This window comes from Petromyzon marinus, unplaced genomic scaffold (assembly GCF_048934315.1).
Source record: "Petromyzon marinus isolate PM22_M1 ecotype Great Lakes invasive population unplaced genomic scaffold, UKy_Petmar_22M1.pri1.0 PM_G_Scaffold_54, whole genome shotgun sequence".
Taxonomy (NCBI): domain Eukaryota; kingdom Metazoa; phylum Chordata; class Hyperoartia; order Petromyzontiformes; family Petromyzontidae; genus Petromyzon; species Petromyzon marinus.
In genome coordinates this window covers 971,472-995,422 of record NW_027423007.1, presented here as the reverse complement: position 1 = coordinate 995,422, position 23,951 = coordinate 971,472, and the positions used below count along the sequence as shown (strand labels likewise).

General features: G+C 48.7%; 1 protein-coding gene across 1 annotated transcript; it reads left to right on the top strand.

Annotated features, from left to right (window-relative positions):
• The first annotated feature begins 7,039 nt into the window (after positions 1–7,039).
• On the top strand, positions 7,040–21,031 carry LOC142917879 (rho GTPase-activating protein 5-like). Its single transcript, XM_076062219.1, has 5 exons — positions 7,040–7,133; positions 11,903–15,737; positions 16,254–16,364; positions 18,242–18,400; positions 19,878–21,031. Exons 2-5 carry the CDS (start codon positions 12,105–12,107, stop codon positions 20,049–20,051), a joined length of 4,077 nt encoding a protein of 1,358 aa, XP_075918334.1. The 5' UTR covers positions 7,040–7,133; positions 11,903–12,104; the 3' UTR covers positions 20,052–21,031.
• Positions 21,032–23,951: the final 2,920 nt, after the last annotated feature.

The following is a 23,951-nucleotide window of genomic DNA, read 5'->3' as shown; positions in this document are numbered from 1 at the left end:
CAACACACACTGCACTTGAAGAGTTTCTCTCCTGTGTGTGTTCTCTGGTGATTTTTAAGAGTAGATAAATGTGAAAATGCCTTCCCACACACACTGCACTTGAAGGGTTTCTCTCCCGTGTGTGTTCTCTGGTGTGTTTTAAGAGCAAATGAATCTGCAAATGTCTTCCCACACACACTGCACTTGAAGGGTTTCTCTCCCGTGTGTGTTCTCTGGTGTCTTTGAAGATGAGATGAATATGAAAATGTCTTCCCACACACAGTGCAATTGAAGGGTTTCTCTCCTGTGTGTGTTCTCTGGTGTGTTACAAGATTACATGACTGTGCAAACGCCATCCCGCACATCGTGCAACTGAAGGGTTTCTCTCCTGTGTGTGTTCTCTGGTGTCTTTGAAGATGAGATGAATATGAAAATGTCTTCCCACACACAGTGCAATTGAAGGGTTTCTCTCCTGTGTGTGTTCTCTGGTGTGTTACAAGATTACATGACTGTGCAAACGCCATCCCGCACATCGTGCAACTGAAGGGTTTCTCTCCCGTGTGTGTTCTCTGGTGTTTTACAAGATCAGATGACTGTGCAAATGCCTTCACGCACACACTGCACTTGAAGGGTTTCTCTCCTGTGTGTGTTCTCTGGTGTTTTTTAAGAGTAGATAAATGTGAAAATTCCTTCCCACACACTGCACTTGAAGGGGTTCTCTCCCGTGTGTGTTCTCTGGTGTGTTTTAAGAGCAAATGAATCTGCAAATGTCTTCCCACACACAGTGCACTTGAAGGGTTTCTCTCCCGTGTGTGTTCTCTGGTGTCTTTGAAGATGAGATGAATATGCAAATGTCTTCCCACACACAGTGCAATTGAAGGGTTTCTCTCCTGTGTGTGTTCTCTGGTGTGTTACAAGATTACATGACTGTGTAAATGCCATCCCGCACATCGTGCACCTGAAGGGTTTCTCTCCTGTGTGTGTTCTCTTGTGTTTTACAAGATCAGATGACTGTGCAAATGCCTTCACGCACAGACTGCACTTGAAGGGTTTCTCTCCTGTGTGTGTTCTCTGGTGTTTTTTAAGAGTAGATAAATCTGAAAATGTCTTCCAACACACACTGCACTTGAAGGGTTTCTCTCCTGTGTGTGTTCTCTGGTGATTTTTAAGAGTAGATAAATGTGAAAATGCCTTCCCACACACACTGCACTTGAAGGGTTTCTCTCCCGTGTGTGTTCTCTGGTGTGTTTTAAGAGCAAATGAATCTGCAAATGTCTTCCCACACACACTGCACGTGAAGGGTTTCTCTCCCATGTGTGTTCTCTGGTGTCTTTGAAGATGAGATGAATATGAAAATGTCTTCCCACACACAGTGCAATTGAAGGGTTTCTCTCCTGTGTGTGTTCTCTGGTGTGTTACAAGATTACATGACTGTGCAAACGCCATCCCGCACATCGTGCAACTGAAGGGTTTCTCTCCCGTGTGTGTTCTCTGGTGTTTTACAAGATCAGATGACTGTGCAAATGCCTTCACGCACACACTGCACTTGAAGGGTTTCTCTCCTGTGTGTGTTCTCTGGTGTTTTTTAAGAGTAGATAAATCTGAAAATGTCTTCCCACACACACTGCACTTGAAGGGTTTCTCTCCCGTGTGTGTTCTCTGGTGTCTTTGAAGATGAGATGAATATGAAAATGTCTTCCCACACACAGTGCACTTGAAGGGTTTCTCTCCTGTGTGTGTTCTCTGGTGTGTTACAAGATTACATGACTGTGCAAACGCCATCCCGCACATCGTGCACCTGAAGGGTTTCTCTCCTGTGTGTGTTCTCTGGTGTTTTTTAAGAGTAGATAAATCTGAAAATGCCTTCCCACACACACTGCACTTGAAGGGTTCCTCTCCCGTGTGTGTTCTCTGGTGATTTTTAAGAGCAGATGACCATGAAAATGCCTTCCCACACACAGTACATTTGAAGGGTTTCTCTCCTGTGTGACTTCTCTGGTGCCGTGTCAGATTTCCAGTTCGGTCCGTGCTGTATGCACGCTGGTCGCATTGTTGACTTGTCGTACCGAGCTGCGCTGACTGCCTTTGCTCCATCAGAACAATTCTGCAGAGGAAGCGTCAGCTGCAGACAGAAAAAAAGAATATCCACACCATCTACACGTCAGGTACAGAAGAATGCACACGTGACTTACACGTCTATACTTATTAATATATTCATGATGTAGTGAAAAAAATTCCCAAATTAATCAGATTTGATGAACGTGCAAATGCCTTCACGCACAGAGTGCACCTGAAGGGTTTCTCTCCACGGGCTGTTATGGCACGCAATGAGAGGGAAAATGTCATTAATATGCCTGGAAGCCTTCATATCTTCAAGATGAATGTTAACCCAAAACTCTAAGCACACAATTTCGGCTGACTACAAAAGAAATATTTATGAAAGCTAAATTCGGCTGACATAGCCAAGGGTGTTGAAAACAATACTATTTCTGTTGTGCAGAAATGCATTAACGTTCAATCGCAACTCGGGTGTGAATCCAGGCTATGTCCTTGAATGCTGGGGATGAACAGTTCCGACTTCAGCTGAATGTGTGTGCTGTGTTCACTTCCTGTTTCCATTTGTATAAAGAGTTCCAGAGGAAAACAAAAATAAATTATTGTTTTATATATCCTCGTGTTCAACAGAGTTAATAGACTTTACTTCAAACACAAACTTGACACTGTCACACACTGCCATGGGTAAACAGGTGGTGGTGTGACCAGAACCATGCCTGGCCACCTTCATCTGCTCAGCATTAATTCTTCCTCACTCCACCAAGTAATGAATCGAGGATCAATCAACATAGCCGAGGCTATCCGTGTCTCTGTCTCTCTCTCCCCGTGGTGAAGGTGTTCCCCTCCACACATTCAGAGTCAACAGCGGCACGCGCTTAGCGTTTTTGACCGATAGATACATTGACACACGTATTGTTGGTTCTTTCAGTAAAGTCACGTAGATAGAAAATAAAAATAACAGATTAAATTCAATAACCACTTGTGTTGCGATCAAAACGTCGTAGGTTTTTTGCTTTATTTACAATTATTAATTATTTTTCATTTAATTTATTATCTGTTATTTTTATTTAATTTTCTATCTACGTGACTTTACCGAAAGAACCAAGAATATTAATTCCTGCAGTCACCAAAGTTTTAAGTCAAAACATTCACACACGTTGACAAAGCCTCACCTTGTGTTGTTGTGGGCAGGTCGCTTCTGATAACAAGAGCGGTATAGCAGCTCAAGCGGGCTTGGCCTGGTGAAAAAAATAAAAACTGCGTGAATATTTACAATAAAACAAAGTTACAAAGTGGCGAGCCGGGTGAAGACAAATTAAACTTAAGCGAGATAATTAAAGTGAATGCAATCAGGCGAGGGCAGGAGGCAAGGCCCCGCGTGGCTAGGCCCCGCATTGTAAAGTTCCAACCTGGACGTCGATTCCCATGCTCGCTGCTACTCAACTGACATCCCTACGAGAGAGAGCGAGGCTCTACCTTGGTAAACAACAACAACAACAACCACCACAACGATGAGAATTTCTCACCTCGGATTTCACTGCAAGCGCGCACACAGCAGCTTCCTGTTGCCTCGCGACAGCAGGAAGTAGTATGATGTCACTTCCCTCCCAAGAGCGGCTCTCCAACTGAATACATTATATTTTGATTTAAAGCTTTCGTGACTGCAGTAATTCATATTCTTAGTTTTTTCGGTAAAGTCACGTTGAAGAGAAACAACAAAATAACAAAATATATATAAAACAATAAAAAATTCTCACGACGTTTCGACCATAACTCAAACGGTCATCATCAGGTGTGTCGGTTTGCATAAATTTATTTTGAAAACGGCGTGACGCAAACGTTATTTTTATATATATAAATAAATATGCCGTTTTCAAAATAAATTTATGCAAACCGACACACCTGATGATGACCGTTTGAGTTATGGTCGAAACGTCGTGAGAATTTTTTATTGTTTTATATATATTTTGTTATTTGTTGTTTCTCTTCAACGTGACTTTACCGAAAAAACTAAGAATATGAAAACATTATGTTAATGAGGCCGCCCATGTGTCGAGGGATGGGGGCGTGGGCACTGAACCCGTCGCAATAAACTCGCGACGGCCTTAACGGAAACATTATGTTAATGAGCCACCAGTCACTGGGCGTAGCTTTGCCCAAATAAGGATTGCCACTGGAACGATATCGGCAGTGACCCAAGCGGAGGTGACGTCACGCCCAAAAGCACGGTGGACGGGGGAGGGGTGAATACTGTGGTGACATGACGTCACTAGCGAGGTACACCTCCCCCTGGCGTTTCACGCCGATGAGGTAATGCAGAGTGGTGACGTCACAGAGTTGGAGTTTAAGTTGATTTAGATTAATTTTCCATTGCTCCCTCCCTTGGGTGTGTGAGCTCAGCAACAACGTGGACATTATTGTGTATACACTGTGTGTGTGTACACTGTGTGTGTGTGTGTGTATACACTGTGTGTGTACACTGTGTGTGTGTACACTATGTGTATACACTGTGTGTGTGTACACTGTGTGTGTACATTGTGTGTGTACATTGTGTGTACACTGTGTGTGTGTACATTGTGTGTGTACACTGTGTCTACACTGTGTGTATACACTGTGTGTACACTGTTTGCGTACACTGTGTGTGTACACTGTGTGTGTGTACACTGTGTGTGTGTACACTGTTTGTATACACTGTGTGTGTGTACACTGTGTGTATACACTGTCACTGTGTGTCGCTGTGTGTGTCACTGTGTGTGTCACTGTGTCACTGTGTGTGTCACTGTGTGTCACTGTGCCTGGCACAAGCGTCGTGGTGACTTCACCGCCACTTAGTGGCGAATGGCGGTTGTTGTTGTGTCACTGTGTCACTGTGTGTATCACTGTGTGTGTGTACACTGTGTATCTACACTGTGTGTGTACACTGTGTCACTGTGTGTACACTGTGTGTGTCACTGTGTGTGTGTAGACTGTGTCACTGTGTATACACTGTGTGTGTGTACACTGTGTATACTGTGTGTGTGTACACTGTGTGTGTGTGTACACTGTGTGTGTACTGTGTGTGTGTACACTATGTGTGTACCCTGTGTGTGTATACTGTGTGTGTGTACACTGTGTGTGTGTACTGTGTGTGTACACTGTGTGTATACTGTGTGTGTGTACACTGTGTGTATACTGTGTGTGTGTACTGTGTGTGTGTACACTGTGTGTGTGTACTGTGTGTGTACACTGTGTGAGTGTACACTGTGTGTGTGTACACTGTGTGTATACTGTGTGTGTGTACACTGTGTGTGTGTACACTGTGTGTATACTGTGTGTGTACACTGTGTGTGTGTACTGTGTGTGTGTACACTGTGTGTGTACTGTGTGTATACTGTGTGTGTACACTGTGTGTGTATACTGTGTGTGTGTACACTGTGTGTGTACACTGTGTGTGTGTACACTGTGTGTACTGTGTGTGTGTGTACACTGTGTATACTGTGTGTATACTGTGTGTGTACTGTGTGTGTACACTGTGTGTGTACTGTGTGTGTGTGTACACTGTGTGTGTGTACACTGTGTGTACTGTGTGTGTGCACACTGCGTGTGTATACTGTGTGTGTACTGTGTGTGTACACTGTGTGTGTGTACACTGTGTGTGTGTACACTGTGTGTGTGTACACTGTGTGTATACTGTGTGTGTACTGTGTGTGTACACTGTGTGTGTGTACACTGTGTGTGTGTACACTGTGTGTACTGTGTGTGTGTGTGTACACTGTGTGTATACTGTGTGTGTACTGTGTGTGTGTACACTGTGTGTGTGTACACTGTGTGTGTGTACTGTGTGTGTACACTGTGTGAGTGTACACTGTGTGTGTGTACACTGTGTGTATACTGTGTGTGTGTACACTGTGTGTGTGTACACTGTGTGTATACTGTGTGTGTACACTGTGTGTGTGTACTGTGTGTGTGTACACTGTGTGTCTACTGTGTGTGTACTGTGTGTATACTGTGTGTGTACACTGTGTGTGTGTATACTATGTGTGTGTACACTGTGTGTGTGTACACTGTGTGTACTGTGTGTGTGTGTACACTGTGTATACTGTGTGTGTATACTGTGTGTGTACTGTGTGTGTACACTGTGTGTGTGTACACTGTGTGTACTGTGTGTGTGTGTACACTGTGTGTCTACTGTGTGTGTACTGTGTGTATACTGTGTGTGTACACTGTGTGTGTATACTGTGTGTGTGTACACTGTGTGTGTACACTGTGTGTGTGTGTACACTGTGTGTACTGTGTGTGTGTGTGTACACTGTGTATACTGTGTGTATACTGTGTGTGTACTGTGTGTGTACACTGTGTGTGTGTACTGTGTGTGTGTGTACACTGTGTGTACTGTGTGTGTGCACACTGCGTGTGTATACTGTGTGTGTACTGTGTGTGTACACTGTGTGTGTGTACACTGTGTGTGTGTGTACACTGTGTGTATACTGTGTGTGTACACTGTGTGTGTGTACTGTGTGTGTGTGTACACTGTGTGTACTGTGTGTGTGTGTGTACACTGTGTGTATACTGTGTGTGTACTGTGTGTGTACTGTGTGTGTGTACACTGTGTGTGTGTACACTGTGTGTGTGTACACTGTGTGTACTGTGTGTGTACACTGTGTGTCTCCTTATTAATAGAGGTGAAAAATGAATAATTGAACACGATAATTGGACGAAATTTACAAAACATACAACTAAATAATAGTTTTTCTGATTATTTGCACCGCCAGGGAGGACATTTAAACAAATAAACACAAAGTGTGATGTAAATATCTTGAAGGTGGAACCACAAAATTCATCAACGTCACTAACGGCAGAGTTCATGAACCTTAACCACGTGACTCGGGCCGCGTCACCACGGTGACGAGGGGGTCGGGAATTCTGACCAATCCGTGACTCGGGTTTACGTCACCACGGTGACGAGAGGGTCGGGAATTCTGACCAATCGCGGCGCCCGTCGTGGGCGGATCCAACGGGGCCAACCCGGAAGTGCAGCGCGAAGAAATCTCGGCCTAGCGGCGGTGACCGCGCGCCTCACAGACAGCAGCAGCAGCCTCGTGGTCAAACATTCACCTGAGGTGACCTCCTCCTGCTGCTCCTGCTCCTGCTGCTCCTGCTCCTCCTGCTGCTCCTCCTGCTGCTCCTCCTCCTCCTGCTCCAGCTGCTGCGTGTTGAGTCTACTGCTGCTACTGCGTGTTGTGTCTACTGCTATTGCGTGTTGTGTCTACTGCTGCGTGTTGTGTCTACTGCTGCTGCTACTGCTGCGTGTTGAGTCTACTGCTGCTACTGCGTGTTGTGTCTACTGCTATTGCGTGTTGTGTCTACTGCTGCGTGTTGTGTCTACTGCTGCTGCTACTGCTTCGTGTTGTGTCTACTGCTGCTGCGTGTTGTGTCTACTGCTGCTGCGTGTTGTGTCTACTGCTGCGTGTTGTGTCTACTGCTGCTACTGCTGCGTGTTGTCTACTGCTACTACTACTGCTGCTACTGCTGCGTGTTGTGTCTACTGCTGCTGCTGCGTGTTGTGTCTACTGCTGCTGCGTGTTGTGTCTACTGCTGCGTGTTGTGTCTACTGCTGCGTGTTGTGTCTACTGCTGCGTGTTGTGTCTACTGCTGCTACTGCTGCGTGCTGTGTCTACTGCTGCGTGTTGTGTCTACTGCTGCGTGTTGTGTCTACTGCTGCTACTGCTGCGTGTTGTGTCTACTGCTGCTGCTGCGTGTTGTGTCTACTGCTGATGCGTGTTGTGTCTACTGCTACGTGCTGTGTCTACTGCTGCGTGTTGTGTCTACTGCTGCGTGTTGTGTCTACTACTGCTGCGTGCTGTGTCTACTGCTGCGTGTTGTGTCTACTGCTGCGTGTTGTGTCTACTGCTGCGTGTTGTGTCTACTGCTACTGCTGCGTGTTGAGTCTACTGCTGCTACTGCTGCGTGTTGAGTCTACTGCTGCTGCTGCTACGTGTTGTGTCTACTGCTACGTGTTGTGTCTACTGCTGCTACGTGTTGTGTCTACTGCTGCGTGTTGTGTCTACTGCTGCTGCGTGTTGTGTCTACTGCTGCGTGTTGTGTCTACTGCTGCGTGTTGAGTCTACTGCTGTGTGTTGTGTCTACTGCTACGTGTTGTGTCTACTGCTGCTTGTTGTGTCTACTGCTGCGTGTTGTGTCTACTGCTGCTTGTTGTGTCTACTGCTGCTTGTTGTGTCTACTGCTGCGTGTTGAGCCTACTGCTATGTGTTGTGTCTACTGCTGCGTGTTGTGTCTACTGCTGCGTGTTGAGTCTACTGCTACGTGTTGTGTCTACTGCTGCTACATGTTGTGTCTACTGCTACGTGGTGTGTCTACTGCTGCGTGTTGTGTCTACTGCTGCGTGTTGTGTCTACTGCTGCGTGTTGTGTCTACTGCTACTGCGTGTTGTGTCTACTGCTGCTGCTGCGTGTTGTGTCTACTGCTGATGCGTGTTGTGTCTACTGCTACGTGCTGTGTCTACTGCTGCGTGTTGTGTCTACTGCTGCGTGTTGTGTCTACTACTGCTGCGTGCTGTGTCTACTGCTGCGTGTTGTGTCTACTGCTGCGTGTTGTGTCTACTGCTGCGTGTTGTGTCTACTGCTACTGCTGCGTGTTGAGTCTACTGCTGCTACTGCTGCGTGTTGAGTCTACTGCTGCTGCTGCTACGTGTTGTGTCTACTGCTACGTGTTGTGTCTACTGCTGCTACGTGTTGTGTCTACTGCTGCGTGTTGTGTCTACTGCTGCTGCGTGTTGTGTCTACTGCTGCGTGTTGTGTCTACTGCTGCGTGTTGAGTCTACTGCTGTGTGTTGTGTCTACTGCTACGTGTTGTGTCTACTGCTGCTTGTTGTGTCTACTGCTGCGTGTTGTGTCTACTGCTGCTTGTTGTGTCTACTGCTGCTTGTTGTGTCTACTGCTGCGTGTTGAGCCTACTGCTATGTGTTGTGTCTACTGCTGCGTGTTGTGTCTACTGCTGCGTGTTAAGTCTACTGCTACGTGTTGTGTCTACTGCTGCTACATGTTGTGTCTACTGCTACGTGGTGTGTCTACTGCTGCGTGTTGTGTCTACTGCTGCGTGTTGTGTCTACTGCTGCGTGTTGTGTCTACTGCTACTGCGTGTTGTGTCTACTGCTGCGTTTTGTGTCTACTGCTACTGCGTGTTGAGTCTACTGCTGCGTGTTGTGTCTACTGCTACGTGTTGTGTCTACTGCTACGTGTTGTGTCTACTGCTGCGTGTTGTGTCTACTGCTACTGCGTGTTGTGTCTACTGCTGCGTGTTGTGTCTACTGCTGCGTGTTGAGTCTACTGCTGCGTGTTGTGTCTACTGCTACTGCGTGTTGTGTCTACTGCTACGTGTTGTGTCTACTGCTACTGCGTGTTGTGTCTACTGCTGCGTGTTGTGTCTACTGCTGCTGCTGCGTGTTGTGTCTACTGCTACGTGTTGTGTCTACTGCTGCGTGTTGTGTCTACTGCTACTGCGTGTTGTGTCTACTGCTGCGTGTTGTGTCTACTGCTGCGTGTTGTGTCTACTGCTGCGTGTTGTGTCTACTGCTGCTACATGTTGTGTCTACTGCTACGTGTTGTGTCTACTGCTGCGTGTTGTGTCTACTGCTGCGTGTTGTGTCTACTGCTACTGCGTGTTGTGTCTACTGCTACTGCGTGTTGTGTCTACTGCTACTGCGTGTTGTGTCTACTGCTACTGCGTGTTGAGTCTACTGCTGCGTGTTGTGTCTACTGCTACGTGTTGTGTCTACTGCTGCGTGTTGTGTCTACTGCTATGTGTTGTGTCTACTGATGCGTGTTGTGTCTACTGCTACTGCGTGTTGTGTCTACTGCTGTGTGTTGAGTCTACTGCTGCGTGTTGTGTCTACTGCTACGTGTTGTGTCTACTGCTACGTGTTGTGTCTACTGCTGCGTGTTGTGTCTACTGCTACTGCGTGTTGTGTCTACTGCTACTGCGTGTTGTGTCTACTGCTGCGTGTTGTGTCTACTGCTGCGTGTTGAGTCTACTGCTGCGTGTTGTGTCTACTGCTACTGCGTGTTGTGTCTACTGCTACGTGTTGTGTCTACTGCTACTGCGTGTTGTGTCTACTGCTACGTGTTGTGTCTACTGCTACTGCGTGTTGTGTCTACTGCTGCGTGTTGTGTCTACTGCTACGTGTTGTGTCTACTGCTGCGTGTTGTGTCTACTGCTGCTGCTGCATGTTGTGTCTACTGCTGCGTGTTGTGTCTACTGCTGCGTGTTGTGTCTACTACTGCTGCGTGTTGTGTCTACTGCTACGTGTTGTGTCTACTGCTGCGTGTTGTGCCTACTGCTGCGTGTTGTGTCTACTGCTGCTGCGTGTTGTGTCTACTGCTACTGCTGCGTGTTGTGTCTACTGCGTGTTGTGTCTACTGCTACTACTACTGCTGCTACTGCTACGTGTTGTGTCTACTGCTGCTGCTACTGCTACGTGTTGTGTCTGCTGCTGCGTGTTGTGTCTACTGCTACTACTACTGCTGCTGCGTGTTGTGTCTACTGCTGCGTGTTGTGTCTACTGCAGCTTGTTTTAAAGTGATACATTTTGACTCGTGTTTTTTTCTCAATGAGGACGTTGATCGTGCGACCATTGTTCTACCGTGCTTTAGGTTTGACCAAAAGGCGATTTCCCGGCTCATAATCCACCAAATGTTTTGCATTGGACACGTATTTAATTTGTTTAACTTGACCGTGCGTGAGCAAGGGGTCCTTGTCTGTCAACAACGTAGAGAGCGACACGCAAGTCAGCCCACAGACAGCGATAGGGGCCTTGCCACATAACGCCAGCATTTGTGCCGATGTGTAGAACGCAAGCTTCTTAGACGTATCCACAGCGGTTTCTTCTTCTTCAGGGAAACTCTGATAGGCAGGGTGGGGTGGGGTGGTTTGTTCTAAACATGTTTGGCCTTTTGTTTTATTTTATTTCGTTATATTTTTTGTTTGGTGAGCGTTCGTTTGTGCCGTACCACCCCAAATAACATCACCGCTAATTTCCCAGGCAGCCCTGCCCACCGAAGGTCACGTGGCTTAGCACGAAGGTCACGTGGCTTAGCACGAAGGTCACGTGGCTTAGCACGAAGGTCACGTGGCTCAGCACGAAGGTCACGTGGCTTAGCACGAAGGCCACGTGGCTTAGCACACGCGCGCGCGTTTTAAAATAAAGTTCTGTTAAAATCCTGATGTACGATTTACCTCACGTGCGAGTTCCCCCTTTCCACGTTACAAAACCATTGTGATCCTTATTCTTAGCTCTTTCGGTAAAGTCACGTTGAAGGGAAACAATAAAATAATAAAATATATACAAAACAATAAAAATTATCACGATGTTTCGACCATAACACAAACGGTCGTCATCAGGTGTGAAAATTTTTATTGTTTTATATATTTTGTTATTTTATTGTTCCCCTTCAATGTGACTTTACCGAAATAGCTAAGAATATGAATTGCTGCAGTCACAAAAGCTTTAAATCACAATATTGTAATCCTGCTAAAGGTTTGTTTGACGTCTGTAGTGACGTCTACCGTCAGAACGTCAACTGTGATGTCCCAACTGGGAATTTATCGGTGCCGGTATGAGGCGATCAGACACCTCCCTGCCTGTACTCACAGCTTTACATTGTGCTTGTTTGAGAACAACGTTTTATTTTTCCTGGGCTCACCTCGGCACATCATCGGTGTATTTTAAACATTGCCGTCACATAATCATTGTGACAATCGTGTTTATTTTCCATTGATTTCACCGCGTTAAATAACTAAGCTCTCAATGCAAGTGGAACGTTATTTTTTTGTAATTTTTTAAATGTCCTCTGTGTTTTTTTGTGTATTTCAGAAACAATTGCTCATCTGGAAAAAAAAATAAACATTTAAAGGACCTCGTTGTCGGTGAACATTTTTTTTGTTCAAGTAATTTCTATTACCGCCAGTCACGTGGGGAAATATTGTTTTGCAAGTGCAACGAAAGAGCCAAAGTAATCATCACGACGTGTCGCACGGAACCGTAACTGCCCTTGTTCTCGTGCAATAGCAGTGCGATGTCACACGCGGCGCGGCGATGTCAAGGCAGCAAGGAAACGCGGACCTACAATATCAGTGTCGTCGGTCTTTCCGGGACCGAGAAGGAGAAGGGAAGCTGTGGAGTAGGCAAGTCGTGCCTCAGCAACAGGTTCTCAAGGCCAAGAGCAGACGACTATCACACGGAACACACTTCGATACTGAGCCAAGTTGATTTCGGCGGTCGGGTCGTGAATAACGACCACTACCTTTACTGGGGCGGGGCAACGCGCACCGCTGACGGGGGACGAGAGTACGCCTTCAACGTCGTCGAACAAACCGAATTTGTTGACGACGCCACTTTCCAGCCACACAGGAGCTCCGACTCCCGGCATTACGTCAAACGCGCGGTCGCCACCAGGCTCGCCTCGGCCGAAAAGCTCATGTACATTTGCACTGACCAACTGGGAGTCGAGCAAGATTTTGAGCAGTATCCAATGCCCGACGGTAAGCTGCACATTGACGGCTTCCTGGCGTGCTTCTATGTAAGCGTTTCCGCGCAGAGAACGCTTCGAGATCAGTTGAGGTTTCTGGAGGAGTTGGTGTCGCAACTTGTGAAATTAAAGAAGCCCATTTTGTTGGTTGCCACAAAGTGTGACGTGTTGGATGAGCAGCACCTGAAGGAACTTCGAGCGTTTGCCTCTGAGAAAAAAGTTCGCCTGCCGATAGTCGAGACGTCAGCAAGTGACAATGTGAATGTGTCGGCAGCATTTCTGACTCTTGCGCAGATGATTGACAAGCCGAAAGGAAAGCCAAAGTTGGTGCCGTTTGAGAAGGCCGCCAAGCAAGTCAAGGAACACCACCAAAGTGCCATTAAGGATTATAATTCTCGGTTGACAAAAATTGTCACAGACTACCGCGTGACCTGGCAGGTGACCGGCAAGCAACTGGATGACTGCCCGGAGTACGTCCAGCTTGTGGACTTGCTGGGTGCTAACAGGGCTGAAAGTTACTTTCGAGAACACATCACGCGTTTGAAGGCTGCACATATCGAAGGAAAGGTGGCACAATACATCAGCTCTCTGCCCGACGCTTTTAACTCATTGGTCCCTGACATCACGGACATTGTATCCCTCAGCTGGGACGAGGCTTTGCTGCTCTTGCGGAAGAAACCAGAGTTTGGATTGTGGTTTGTCGAGCTGTCCGATGGGGTTTGGACCGACAGCGGTCGCGTCAACGCCGTCGCCGACGGGCGTGTCCCTGTTGCGTTTTTGCGAGAGTTCGGCCCTTCGCATTTCCAAGCCCACGTGCGGAAATTGCAGGTGCTGAGGAAGAAGGAGGAAATGAAGGGAGCTCTTCGCGACACGTTGGAGAATTCTGGCGAGGTGTTGCCAGGGAGGCCGTGGGATGACGCACGGTCGTTCCTTATCGACGAGGAGGGCTCGCGGACGCCGTGCGGGCGAGGGCGCGTTTCAATCTACCGAGAGTGCCGAGGCAAGATGACGGATGAAGCGAAAGACGAATACCAGGAGCTGCTCCTCGAGCGCTCGGAAACGTTCGCCGGCGTGGACAGAAACGAAGCGTTTGACCGCAACGAGATAGCGGAGATTCACCAGGACCTGGAACGTGACGGTCGCCACGAGACGCTCAAGTGGGCGCCTGCCTTGAGAGATGCGCTGATCCTGAAACACGTGTTCTCTGTTCGTCACCCAACCAGGGAGTCTTGCTTCAGCAAAGATAAGTGCACTGACCTGCAAATTCCGCTGCTTCTCTCAAGTGCTATTCCCAAATTGGTAAGCAAACGTTCGGAATCTTTAATCAATTTTGACAGTGCGGATGCATTTGATGTCATAATATTCGGTAGAGATGGCCTCGCAAGCAAACTTTGCAGCGAAATCAAACAGCAATCGGCCGGAAATGAGTTCACGGTGAATGGGAAGGTTTATGAGTTGGAACTGAAAGCAATGGATGGAGATGTGACGGGCTTTGCAAACATCATGCAGAGTAACGTTTCTCAGCCCAGCGGATGTCTGTGTGCTTTCAACTCATTGAAATCGTTAAATTACATCGTAGACAGCCTAGGAAGAGTGAATTCTTGTGCTTCCTTCATAAAGAAGGATGGCCTCTCGAGCTGCATTCCTGTTGCTTTGATGCTGGCAAATCAGAAGGACGTTATAGACAGAAAGCTGCCTTTGCTACGGCAGCAAGCCCAGCAAGCGGCCGACAAGCTACAAGTCTCTTTTATCGATTGCCCTTCTGAGATGTCATCTCGAAAACAATTCCATGAAACACAGATCAAACGTGCCCTGAGTCAGATCGTGAATGCTTGCCAGAACACGACCCTTCTGCCCGACCCATTCAGCAGCCCAGAGTCTGGCGCGCCCGACGTGAACATCACCATGTGTCTGATGTGTGGAGACCCTTTCGACATTGGCACGGTCCTAACGCCCTTTCTGGAATTCTGCAGCAGTGGGCATCCTGCTGGCAACGACTGCATGAATCTAGAAATGTCTGTGGGAATGCAGAGCAGAAGGATCAAGGTTACCGTCATCTCTTACCACGCAGCAATGCTGAAGCGGGAAGAGCTCACCCATGGCTACGTTTTGGTGTATTCTGCCAAAAGAAAAGCTTCCTTTGCAATGCTTCGAGCATTCCTCTCCGACGTAACAGAGGCCATTCCGGTTCTGCTCGTGGCCATCACTGACAGCTCCGCAGAGTTTCTGGAAAATGCGCTGGCAAGAGAACTTTTCCCCGAGGGCAGCCGTATTGCGAATGAGATCGGAGCCGAGTCCATTGCCGCACCCGCACAGCCGCATTTTCACCGACAGAAGGAATATCTGAAGACGTTTTTCACCAAAGTTTTGGAGACGAAGGCTGTGGTTGAAGACGACTACAAGAGTGGCCGCACTTTGGAATCGCGCAACGAAACGCCGCGGCAGGCGTCATTGTCGTCATTGACGTCGCCACCCGAGAGCGACGATGACGAGGGCCAGCCTCGGTACGGCACAACGAGCGATGAAGCTCAGCTTATTCCAAGCACCACGCCCCGTGTAAAATCCACGGGGAATATGAATCCACTCACGTGCGCCAACATAACGAGCCAAGACATCGAGAGGACACGCAAGAAGTCGCTCCCTCCTCCGAAACCCAAACCCATTATGGAGAGGCCGCAGGTAAACAAATCGGAGCCCAAACTTCTCGAGAAGATAAACGGCAGCGTCCGCAAGGCACCCGTGAGACCTCAGGGCCCTCCGAAAGCTCCCGTGACGTCACCGGCGGACTCGGAGTCAACCGAGCTTCCGCCAGTGCAGGGTGGCGAGATGCGGTCGATGGCGAAGCCGTTTGGTCGTGCCAAACCGGCGGGGCCGAACGGAGACGGTGCCGACGGCGGCGGCCCGCTTGAGCGTAGGCCGAGAGTCCGGCGGCAGGCGAGGAGAAACCGCCCGTGCGGGTTCAAGTCCAGGAGAAAGCAGGCGGACCCCGCAGACGCAATCCGGCGGCACGCCGCGCGCCCCTCCGATGCCGGCGACTCCGAGCCGCTTCTGTTGCCCTCGGAGCGCGACCGTCCGGGCCTTGACAACCCCGCCGCGCAGTTCCATGACGAAGTATCCGGCGGCGGCGGCGGGACGAGAAGAGAGAAAGGTGCACAGGACGAGAGGGGAGGCGAGGCCAAAGTGAGTGGTGCGATGTTTTTGTTGTTGCGTCCCTCGTGAGATTTTCTTTCTCCCATCACACGCCGTACATTTCAGGGCTCATACCCATGACATTGTATTTACTTGTGAAAAAAATGTTGCCTTGTCTAGTCACGACAAATGCGAGGCAGTGTTGTGGTGGGCAGTTTCACAAATTGGACAACTTAAAAATGATTAAATTCATGCGGGGTGTCATTTTCAAGGCGATCAATATACATTTTTGTAAACGTGGTTTAATAATTAATTGATTGAATGATTTGCCGATTCAGTGAAAATGAACGCACACCACGTGCTCGCCGCGCGACAGCCGCGAGGTCTAGCACGAGGAAGTAACATTATAAGGTGCCGTACCTCTTAACCTTCAACTATTTGGTCATCAGACCTCCCTTTAGAGAATGAATGGATGTGAGGCTACAAGGCAGGGGGAGACGTATTTTGCACTATTTTGCCAGTCGCAGGCGTTCGTCTCGCGGTAATGTTGCACGGTTCCATTCCCAGCACCGCTTCCCAGACTGCGTGCGCGAGGACTCGACCGGCGACGCGTGCGCGTGCGTGCGCACCCTCTCCCATTCCGCCAACCTGCAGTACTGCGAGTTCGCCGACACGGAGGTGATGAAACGCACCACCACCCCCCACCCACCCCCATCCCAACGGAGGCAGGCATTGGCACATATGCAAGACTGAGATCCCCCTTATAGCCACAATAGACGTTTGGGGCAAGCGGTGCTCGCGACCGCCTAATGAAGGCCGGCATGGCACGTGAGTGGGTGGGTGGGCCAGCGACACGCCCGGGCCGCCTTCAATGTCACCCCAGTGGTGATGTTTACACATTGTAGCGGGCACTTCTTTGAGGCTGAGTCAACTTCAAGACCTCGTCGGATATCCGCCAAGGTTTTTTGCTCACGAGTGGGAATTGAACTCGGGTCGCCGGGTTCGTGGCAGAGTGCGATAACCCGCTGCGCCAGCGCTCCCCACATAGGCATGCACACACTGCGCAAGAGGCGTAACAAGGCAACCTCACGCTTTGTCTAAGGGCAGTGCGATCTGCCTGGCGTTGGCAAATAGAGAAAGCCACAGATCCTGGCGCAGTGATCTTTTGGGTATCGCTGCGGTTATTCGCTCTTGACTCGCAATGAGGTTATACAATTATTTAGAACATCGTCCCTTCCAGGCCTGATGACATTAAAACTACGTTATTAAATTATTCCACCCTCCAATGTTTACCGAGACAGAGAGCTGCTCAGTGCTGGTTCGAATGGGGGAATTAACGACAACTTTTTTTAACAGTGCAAGTAACATAACATGTTTTTAAGAGTGATTTTTTTTATTGTAGATCGCCAACTCTGAACACATTAAAATATCTTATTAAAGAAATTCTGCTCCGAGTTTCTAGTGCACCACATGGAAAGCGATGTGCCATTTGGAGGCGGTACAGCAAGTAGGTTAACAAGTTTAGCGATTAAGGATTCTCCCCTTGTGCGTCGGGGCTTTCTCCAGGCATTGCGGTTTCCTTTCAAGTGAAAAAAAAATCAATCATCTCAATTGGCCCAATGTTGTAAGCGGAACCTACTTTAATAAACAACAACGCGACGCTTGCGTCTGAGGCAGGTGACGTGGAAGTTGAATGGTGTGTGTGTGCGGTATTTGACGATGGCATGAAATGCCACATGGGCACGGCTGGAATATTGCCACCGACTTCCCAAGCACAGAGACGTACATGAAGAAGAAAGAGGCCTTCGTGGGCGAATGATTTTGAGCTCGCCGCTTAATGCAACGCAGCAATCCCCAAGCGCAGCGGCACGGCAGATTCCCCCCACTCCTCTTCTCCTGACGACGATTTGCTTGCTCGCGTTGCGATCGAAATGTCGCGATATATTTTTTTACACCATTGGAAACCTCATTTGCCAGTAACAAAATATGATAATTGTTTTATTTACCCATTTATCTGGCAACAAAACTGACGCCTTTTTTTGACAAGGAGTCATGTTTACATTGAACACAATACCTGCGTTCGGAACGCAAACACAAAACAACAACTCTGATAATGTATGTGGCACTGTCCTTGAAATTGATTGGTCCACACCCGAGACAGCTTTCTTTAGAGCCTCGTCTCACGTTGGTGTTGGACCAGAAGATGCCAAAAGGCGCACAACTCAAAGGCAATGCACCATCAGAGTATGAGAGCTCGGGGTAAGCATTTACACAACATTGGAAACCTCATTTGCCAGTAACAAAATATGATAATTGTTTTTTTACCCTTTTATCTTGCGTTCCGACCGTAGGTATTGTGGTCAATGTAAACATGATTCCTCGTAAAAAAAAGGTGTCAGTTTTGTTGCCAGATAAAAGGGTAAAAAAAACAATTATATATTTTTTTGTTCACTTAATTTTTTTAATTATTTTATCGTTCTACCCGTGTCGACTTTACCGAAAGACCCGAAGAATATTTGTCTGCACCTCCTCGCTGCCCCCCCCCCCACCCACAGGAGTTTGTCCGAGTCTACAACACGACCGGCGACTCGGATCGGCTGACCGACGTCGCCGGGGGCATCGACCCCCCCGTCGCTCATGAACCAGCGGCTCGTCGCGCTCCGGCCGGCGTGCCGCGGCCCCGGTGGCCGCACGCCCGGGGAGCTCGACCCGGGGTGAGAGTTTCGATTTGAAGCTTTCGTGACTGCGAGGATTCATCTTCTTTGGTTCTTTCGGTAAAGTCACCACCACCACGTAGAATGAGAATAAAATAATAAATTGATAAAATAAAATAACACAATAATATTCTCACGACGTTTCGGCCACAACACAAGCGGCCTTCATCAGGTGAAGGGACGAGACTGTCTGGAGGACAGCGCTGGAGCGAACACAGCCACGCTCAGATCGCGACCTTTAAGCTCTTAGAGTCGCAGCAACTCTTCAGAAAGGTGAGAGACTCGATTAGTTGAGCCTTCTTATCCCGGAGTCTGTTGAATGATCTTAAGGTTGTGTGGAATCCCTCCCCTTAGAGGCGGTTAAATTTCGATTTAAAGCTTTCGTGACTGCAAGGATTCATCTTCTTTGGTTCTTTCGGTAAAGTCACCACCACGTAGAATGAGAATAAAATAATAAATTGATAAAATAAAATAACACAATAAAAATTCTCACGACGTTTCGGCCATAACATAAGCGGCCTTCATCACCGGGGTGAGAGGTCGCGGCGACGAGCGGAGGTGACCCCCTCCCACCGAGCTTTGAGCCGTTCTCGGTTGGGTTGACGGAACCAGCGTGGGTCAAGATGAAGCTGTTGGGGCTTGGGATAAATAAAGTGGCATCTTGTTTGACTTCAAAGCAAGAGGGGCTCTTGGCCAGGATGACGTAGGATGATAGCATTCGCACAAGACTTGATTGATGGAATGGCACCCAAAGGAGAAAACGCTCCCCTTTAGCAGTGACCGTGGAGCCAGATGGAGATGATCTCATGCGCAGGAGCGCAGTTCTGGCATTGCAGGATTATGAAGGATCGGTTAGCCGTGGGAGGGGAGACCATTTAGAACACGGCCGATCGCGACGTATTCGCGTTTTTTCAAATGCAGCCGGTCTTAAATTAATTCAGAGATCGTCACCCCGGCAGAAAGTCAAAAATCAATCTTAAAACAAGGCCACCAAAAGTATCGCGAGCCTCACGGCTCTCACGGCGTCTTCTTTGGTTATTTTGGTAAAGTCACCTCGTAGAATGAGAATAAAATAATAAGTTAATAAAATAAAGTAACACAATAAAATTCTCACGACGTTTCGGCCACAACACAAGTGGCCTTCTTCATGTGAAAGGAACGGACCTGTCGGGACGACAGAGCCTCAACTTCAGCACCATGGATAGCTACGAGCCCCGTTCAGACGGACGAGTTCATAGCTCGTTGCTATCCGTGGTGCTAAAGTTGAGGCTTTGTCAGGTCTGTTCCCTTCACCTGAAGAAGGCCACTTGTGTTGTGGCTGAAACGTCGGGAGAATTTACTTATTTTATTATTTTATTCTCATTCTACGTGGTGACTTTACCGAAAGAACCAAAGAAGATGAATCCTTGCAGTCACGAAAGCTTTAAATCGAAATTCTCACAGCGATTGGTGGGGTTTGTCGTTCTCCTCGATGCAGCTTCGAGTTCGGCCCGGCGGCCGTTTCTCCGGGGAAACCTTTCGCCCGGAGGACGCCGCCGACGACGCCGCCGCCGCCGCCTCCACACCTCCTCTGACACTGGCGGTCCACTCGGCGTTGCCCTCGGTGATACCCCCCCGATCCACGCCGAACTGGGGGAATGCACAGGTGTGAATGCCGATTGTTTTGTTGTTGTCGTTGTAGTTGGTGTGTGCGCGTGTGTGCCAGTTGTTTTGTTAATGTTATTCACGTGTTCACTTTTAACTGAGCCCCCACGTGCCAAGTGCCGCGCACGGTTTCCCACGTCTCGCCTTGCCTCGGCCAAGTCGCCGGCCATAAGTCAATTGGAAGCTTTGTGATGTATCGTTGTAGTTCAACCGAATTGGTCCACAGCTGCAGCAGATTTCACTGTGGCTGGCACGTCTACACAGCTCATCGGGCTCGCGCTGAGCAATGTCTCGTCACGCTCCAAGTGCCATTAGACGCTCTCTGTTACAAGTGAACACATTCTCCTGCGGAGGGAGCGAGCTGGTAGTAGGAACGTTGGGTAGCTCGGTCAATGTCCAGGGTCAACGGCGGCACCACCACGTGGTGCATTCAGCACAACATGCCCAACTGTGAGGGTGGGCACAAGCCGGTGTGAGTAGGTGAAACGTTGAGTTTTATAAGGGCACCACGGGGTGACCAGCCCCTACCCACCCAGCCCCTCCCCTCCCTACCCTCCCCACCCAGCCCCTCCCCACCCTCCCTCCCCACCCAGCCCCTCCCCTCCCCACCCTGCCCCTCCCCACCCAGCCCCTCCTCACCCTCCCCTCCCCACTCAGCCCCACCCCTCCCATTTGTGGATGCACGACGGACTGACACAACAATAATCCCCTGTGGGCTGGTGGTGTAATAACCAGGAGGTTCCTACACAGTTTTATTTCTGCAGTACTAGAAGACACTTATGTCTAACGAGAAGCATTAGTCCCGATATAACGTGTTAATTTACCAATGATTTCTATAACCTGTGGATGTTAAAAAATCCTGTTGTGTTGCACACAGTGGCTACATTTTTGAGTCCCGATTCATTCATCACAGTGAATCGATCAGTTTTCTAAATGTAGAGGGCCGCGATTTGATTCGAAAATAAAGTTTTTGTCTTCTTTCATTTACCTTACTCGTTTGTGTCATTGCTTTTTCTGCCTCCAATTTGCAGTTTTTGTCCACTCGATCAGCCTCAGTGTGACGTGAGCGTATCGTTGGCATGCATCAAATAGTTGGTTCTGACACTCACGACGCCTTGCATCGGTGAGCGTCTGCAGCTTGCTGCTCTCCTATCTCGGCCCTCTGCTCTCGTGCCCGTGTCCATCACCTGCCACTCATCCACCCTGCACATGTTTTGCCCCCGCGAACTGCAACATCCTCTGCCGTCCAGAGTTGGCACCGCATTGGCAATATCCTCTTGTGACTTGGCAGCCTGGAGGTAGAACCAATAAGACCATTGGAGCCTCCTTTGGCAGGAGCAAAAATATGATGATTGTTTTTTTACCCTTTTATCTGGCAACAAAACTGACACCTTTTTTACAAGGAGTCATGTTCACATTGACCACAATACCTGCAGTCGGAACACAAACACAAAACAACAGCTCTGATAATGTATTGGCACTGTCCTTGAAATTGATTGCTCCACACCCTTTTATCTGGCAACAAAACTGACACCTTTTTGACAATGAGTCGTGTTTGTATTATTATCGAGAACCAATGGACTTGAGCTCCCCTCCACTCACACTCCATGTGGACAGGTTGATACGACCCCCAGCTGACTTAAATTTTACACTGAAAAAGTACGTATTATTATGGTCTATGACAATAAAAGATACATTTGACTCGTAAATAATATCCGCAGTACATAAAATATAAAATGTACTAAGGGGTATATTCTGAGCTCTTTCGGTAAAGTCACATTGAAGGGAAACAAAAAATATATATAAAACAATAAAAATTCTCACGACGTTTCGACCGTAACACCATAACACACCTAATGATGACCGTTTGTGTTATGGTCGAAATGTCGTGAGAATTTTTATTGTTATATATATTTCATTATTTTATTGTTTCCCTTCAACGTGACTTTATATATATTTATTATTTTATTGTTTCCCTTCAACGTGACTTTACCGAAAGAGCTAAGAATATGAATCACTGCAGTCACGAAAGCTTTAAATCAAAGTACTAAGGGGTAACGCGAGTTAACCCCTGGCCTACAGCACCTCCACGTAATCGATGCAGACTCTTGACCACCATCTGCAGCGTGGAAATCCCCACCTACCAACCCACATTGCAAATGGCGGCGTTGCTTATGCTCGCGATAATTTGCACGATTCTATATTCAAAAGTTCACACTTTACGCTTTTACAAAAGCCCGCTTGGATGACCCCCGTTGAGACGGGGGCGGCTTGCTGAGGAACTGAGAGGTAAGTGAAGCACGTGGCGTGTGAACGGGCGCCTTCCAGGAACTTGTGAAGGCGCCCGAGGGGGCAGTGGATTGTGCATTCAAGCACGGAGGACGGGAACACCAATCTCTCAAGCTCAAAACGAAATCTCGACTTCTCCTCGCTCCCAACAACTTGGCCCCCATCACGCACCTCGGCTGTTCGGACGGGGGCGATGAGACGGAGCGGCGCCTCATCTCCACACGGCGAGCACGGCAAAGTGGGTTCCGGTTTTCTCACGTCGGAGAGACGTTCGCATTGTCCGCCGCCAACGAAGCTTTTAATTCGAAAACCCCCGTTTGTGAACGGAGCGTGGCGTGTACGAACGGCAAACAAGCGACGTGTCCCTCGCGAGTTCGCGCGAAGATTGACGAGTTGCGACAATCTGCGAGATGTGCCAGCGCTTGATAAGTAAGAAAATGCATTTTGCTCACGTTGAGGGAACGAACCTTGGCCTAACGAAAAAGTTCGACTGTTAACGTTTTGCCGATTGTTGCACGCCTGTGAATTCACAGACTCCTCAATCCGTAGCGATGTTGGTATGGCTCGTCGAGTAAGTCATGCCACCTCTAGTCACCCAGGAATGTCTGTCCTTAATGCCCGTGACGTCACTCCACATGGACCAGCCCCCCTCTCAATAATGAACAGGTTACAGCCTCCACGTGGACCCGCCCCTCATTAATAATCATGAGCAGGTGACGTCACTCCACATGGACCAGCCCCCCGCCATTAATAATTAGTGGGTGACGTCACCCGACATGGGGAGGGGCGAGGCGCCTCCTCCCCCCCTCCCTCCCCCCTCTCCCCCTTATCTTCCCTCCCTCTCCTCTCCCCCTCCCTCCCCCTCTCCCCCCTCCCTCTCCTCCCTCTCCTCTCCCCCCTCCCTCCCCCCACTCCCCCCTCCCCCCTCTATGTTTTTTTCTCCCCCCTCTCCCACGCTAAACCTTCATTTCAAACATCAAAAACCACAACGCAACATTCAATACAAAGAGACACTTGACCGTCGTTTTACCAACCAATTCGTTGACTTTTATTGAACGCAAACAAGAACAGACGGAGACTCATAAACTCACCACACAGAGACTCATAGACTCACCACACAGAGACCCACAGACTCACCACACACAGAGACCCATAGACTCACCACACAGAGACCCATAGACTCACCACACAGAGACCCACAGACTCAACACACAGATACCCATAGACTCACCACACAGAGACCCATAGACTCACCACACAGAGACCCATAGACTCACCACACAGAGACCCATAGACTCACCACACACAGAGACCCACAGACTCACCACACAGAGACCCATAGACTCACCACACACAGAGACCCACAGACTCACCACACAGAGACCCATAGACTCACCACACACAGAGACCCACAGACTCACCACACAGAGACCCATAGACTCACCACACAGAGACCCATAGACTCACCACACACAGAGACCCATAGACTCACCACACACAGAGACCCATAGACTCACCACACACAGAGACCCACAGACTCACCACACAGGGACCCATAGACTCACCACACACAGAGACCCATAGACTCACCACACACAGAGACCCATAGACTCACCAC

Bases quoted from the DNA above. Each gene is read 5' to 3' on its own strand.
- LOC142917879 (XM_076062219.1), top strand. From the start codon at position 12,105: ATGTCACACGCGGCGCGGCGATGTCAAGGCAGCAAGGAAACGCGGACC. The intron at 16,365-18,241 runs GTGATGAAACGC...CCCCACCCACAG, and splicing joins GCGAGTTCGCCGACACGGAG to GAGTTTGTCCGAGTCTACAA. The intron at 18,401-19,877 runs GTGAGAGTTTCG...TCCTCGATGCAG, and splicing joins CCCGGGGAGCTCGACCCGGG to CTTCGAGTTCGGCCCGGCGG.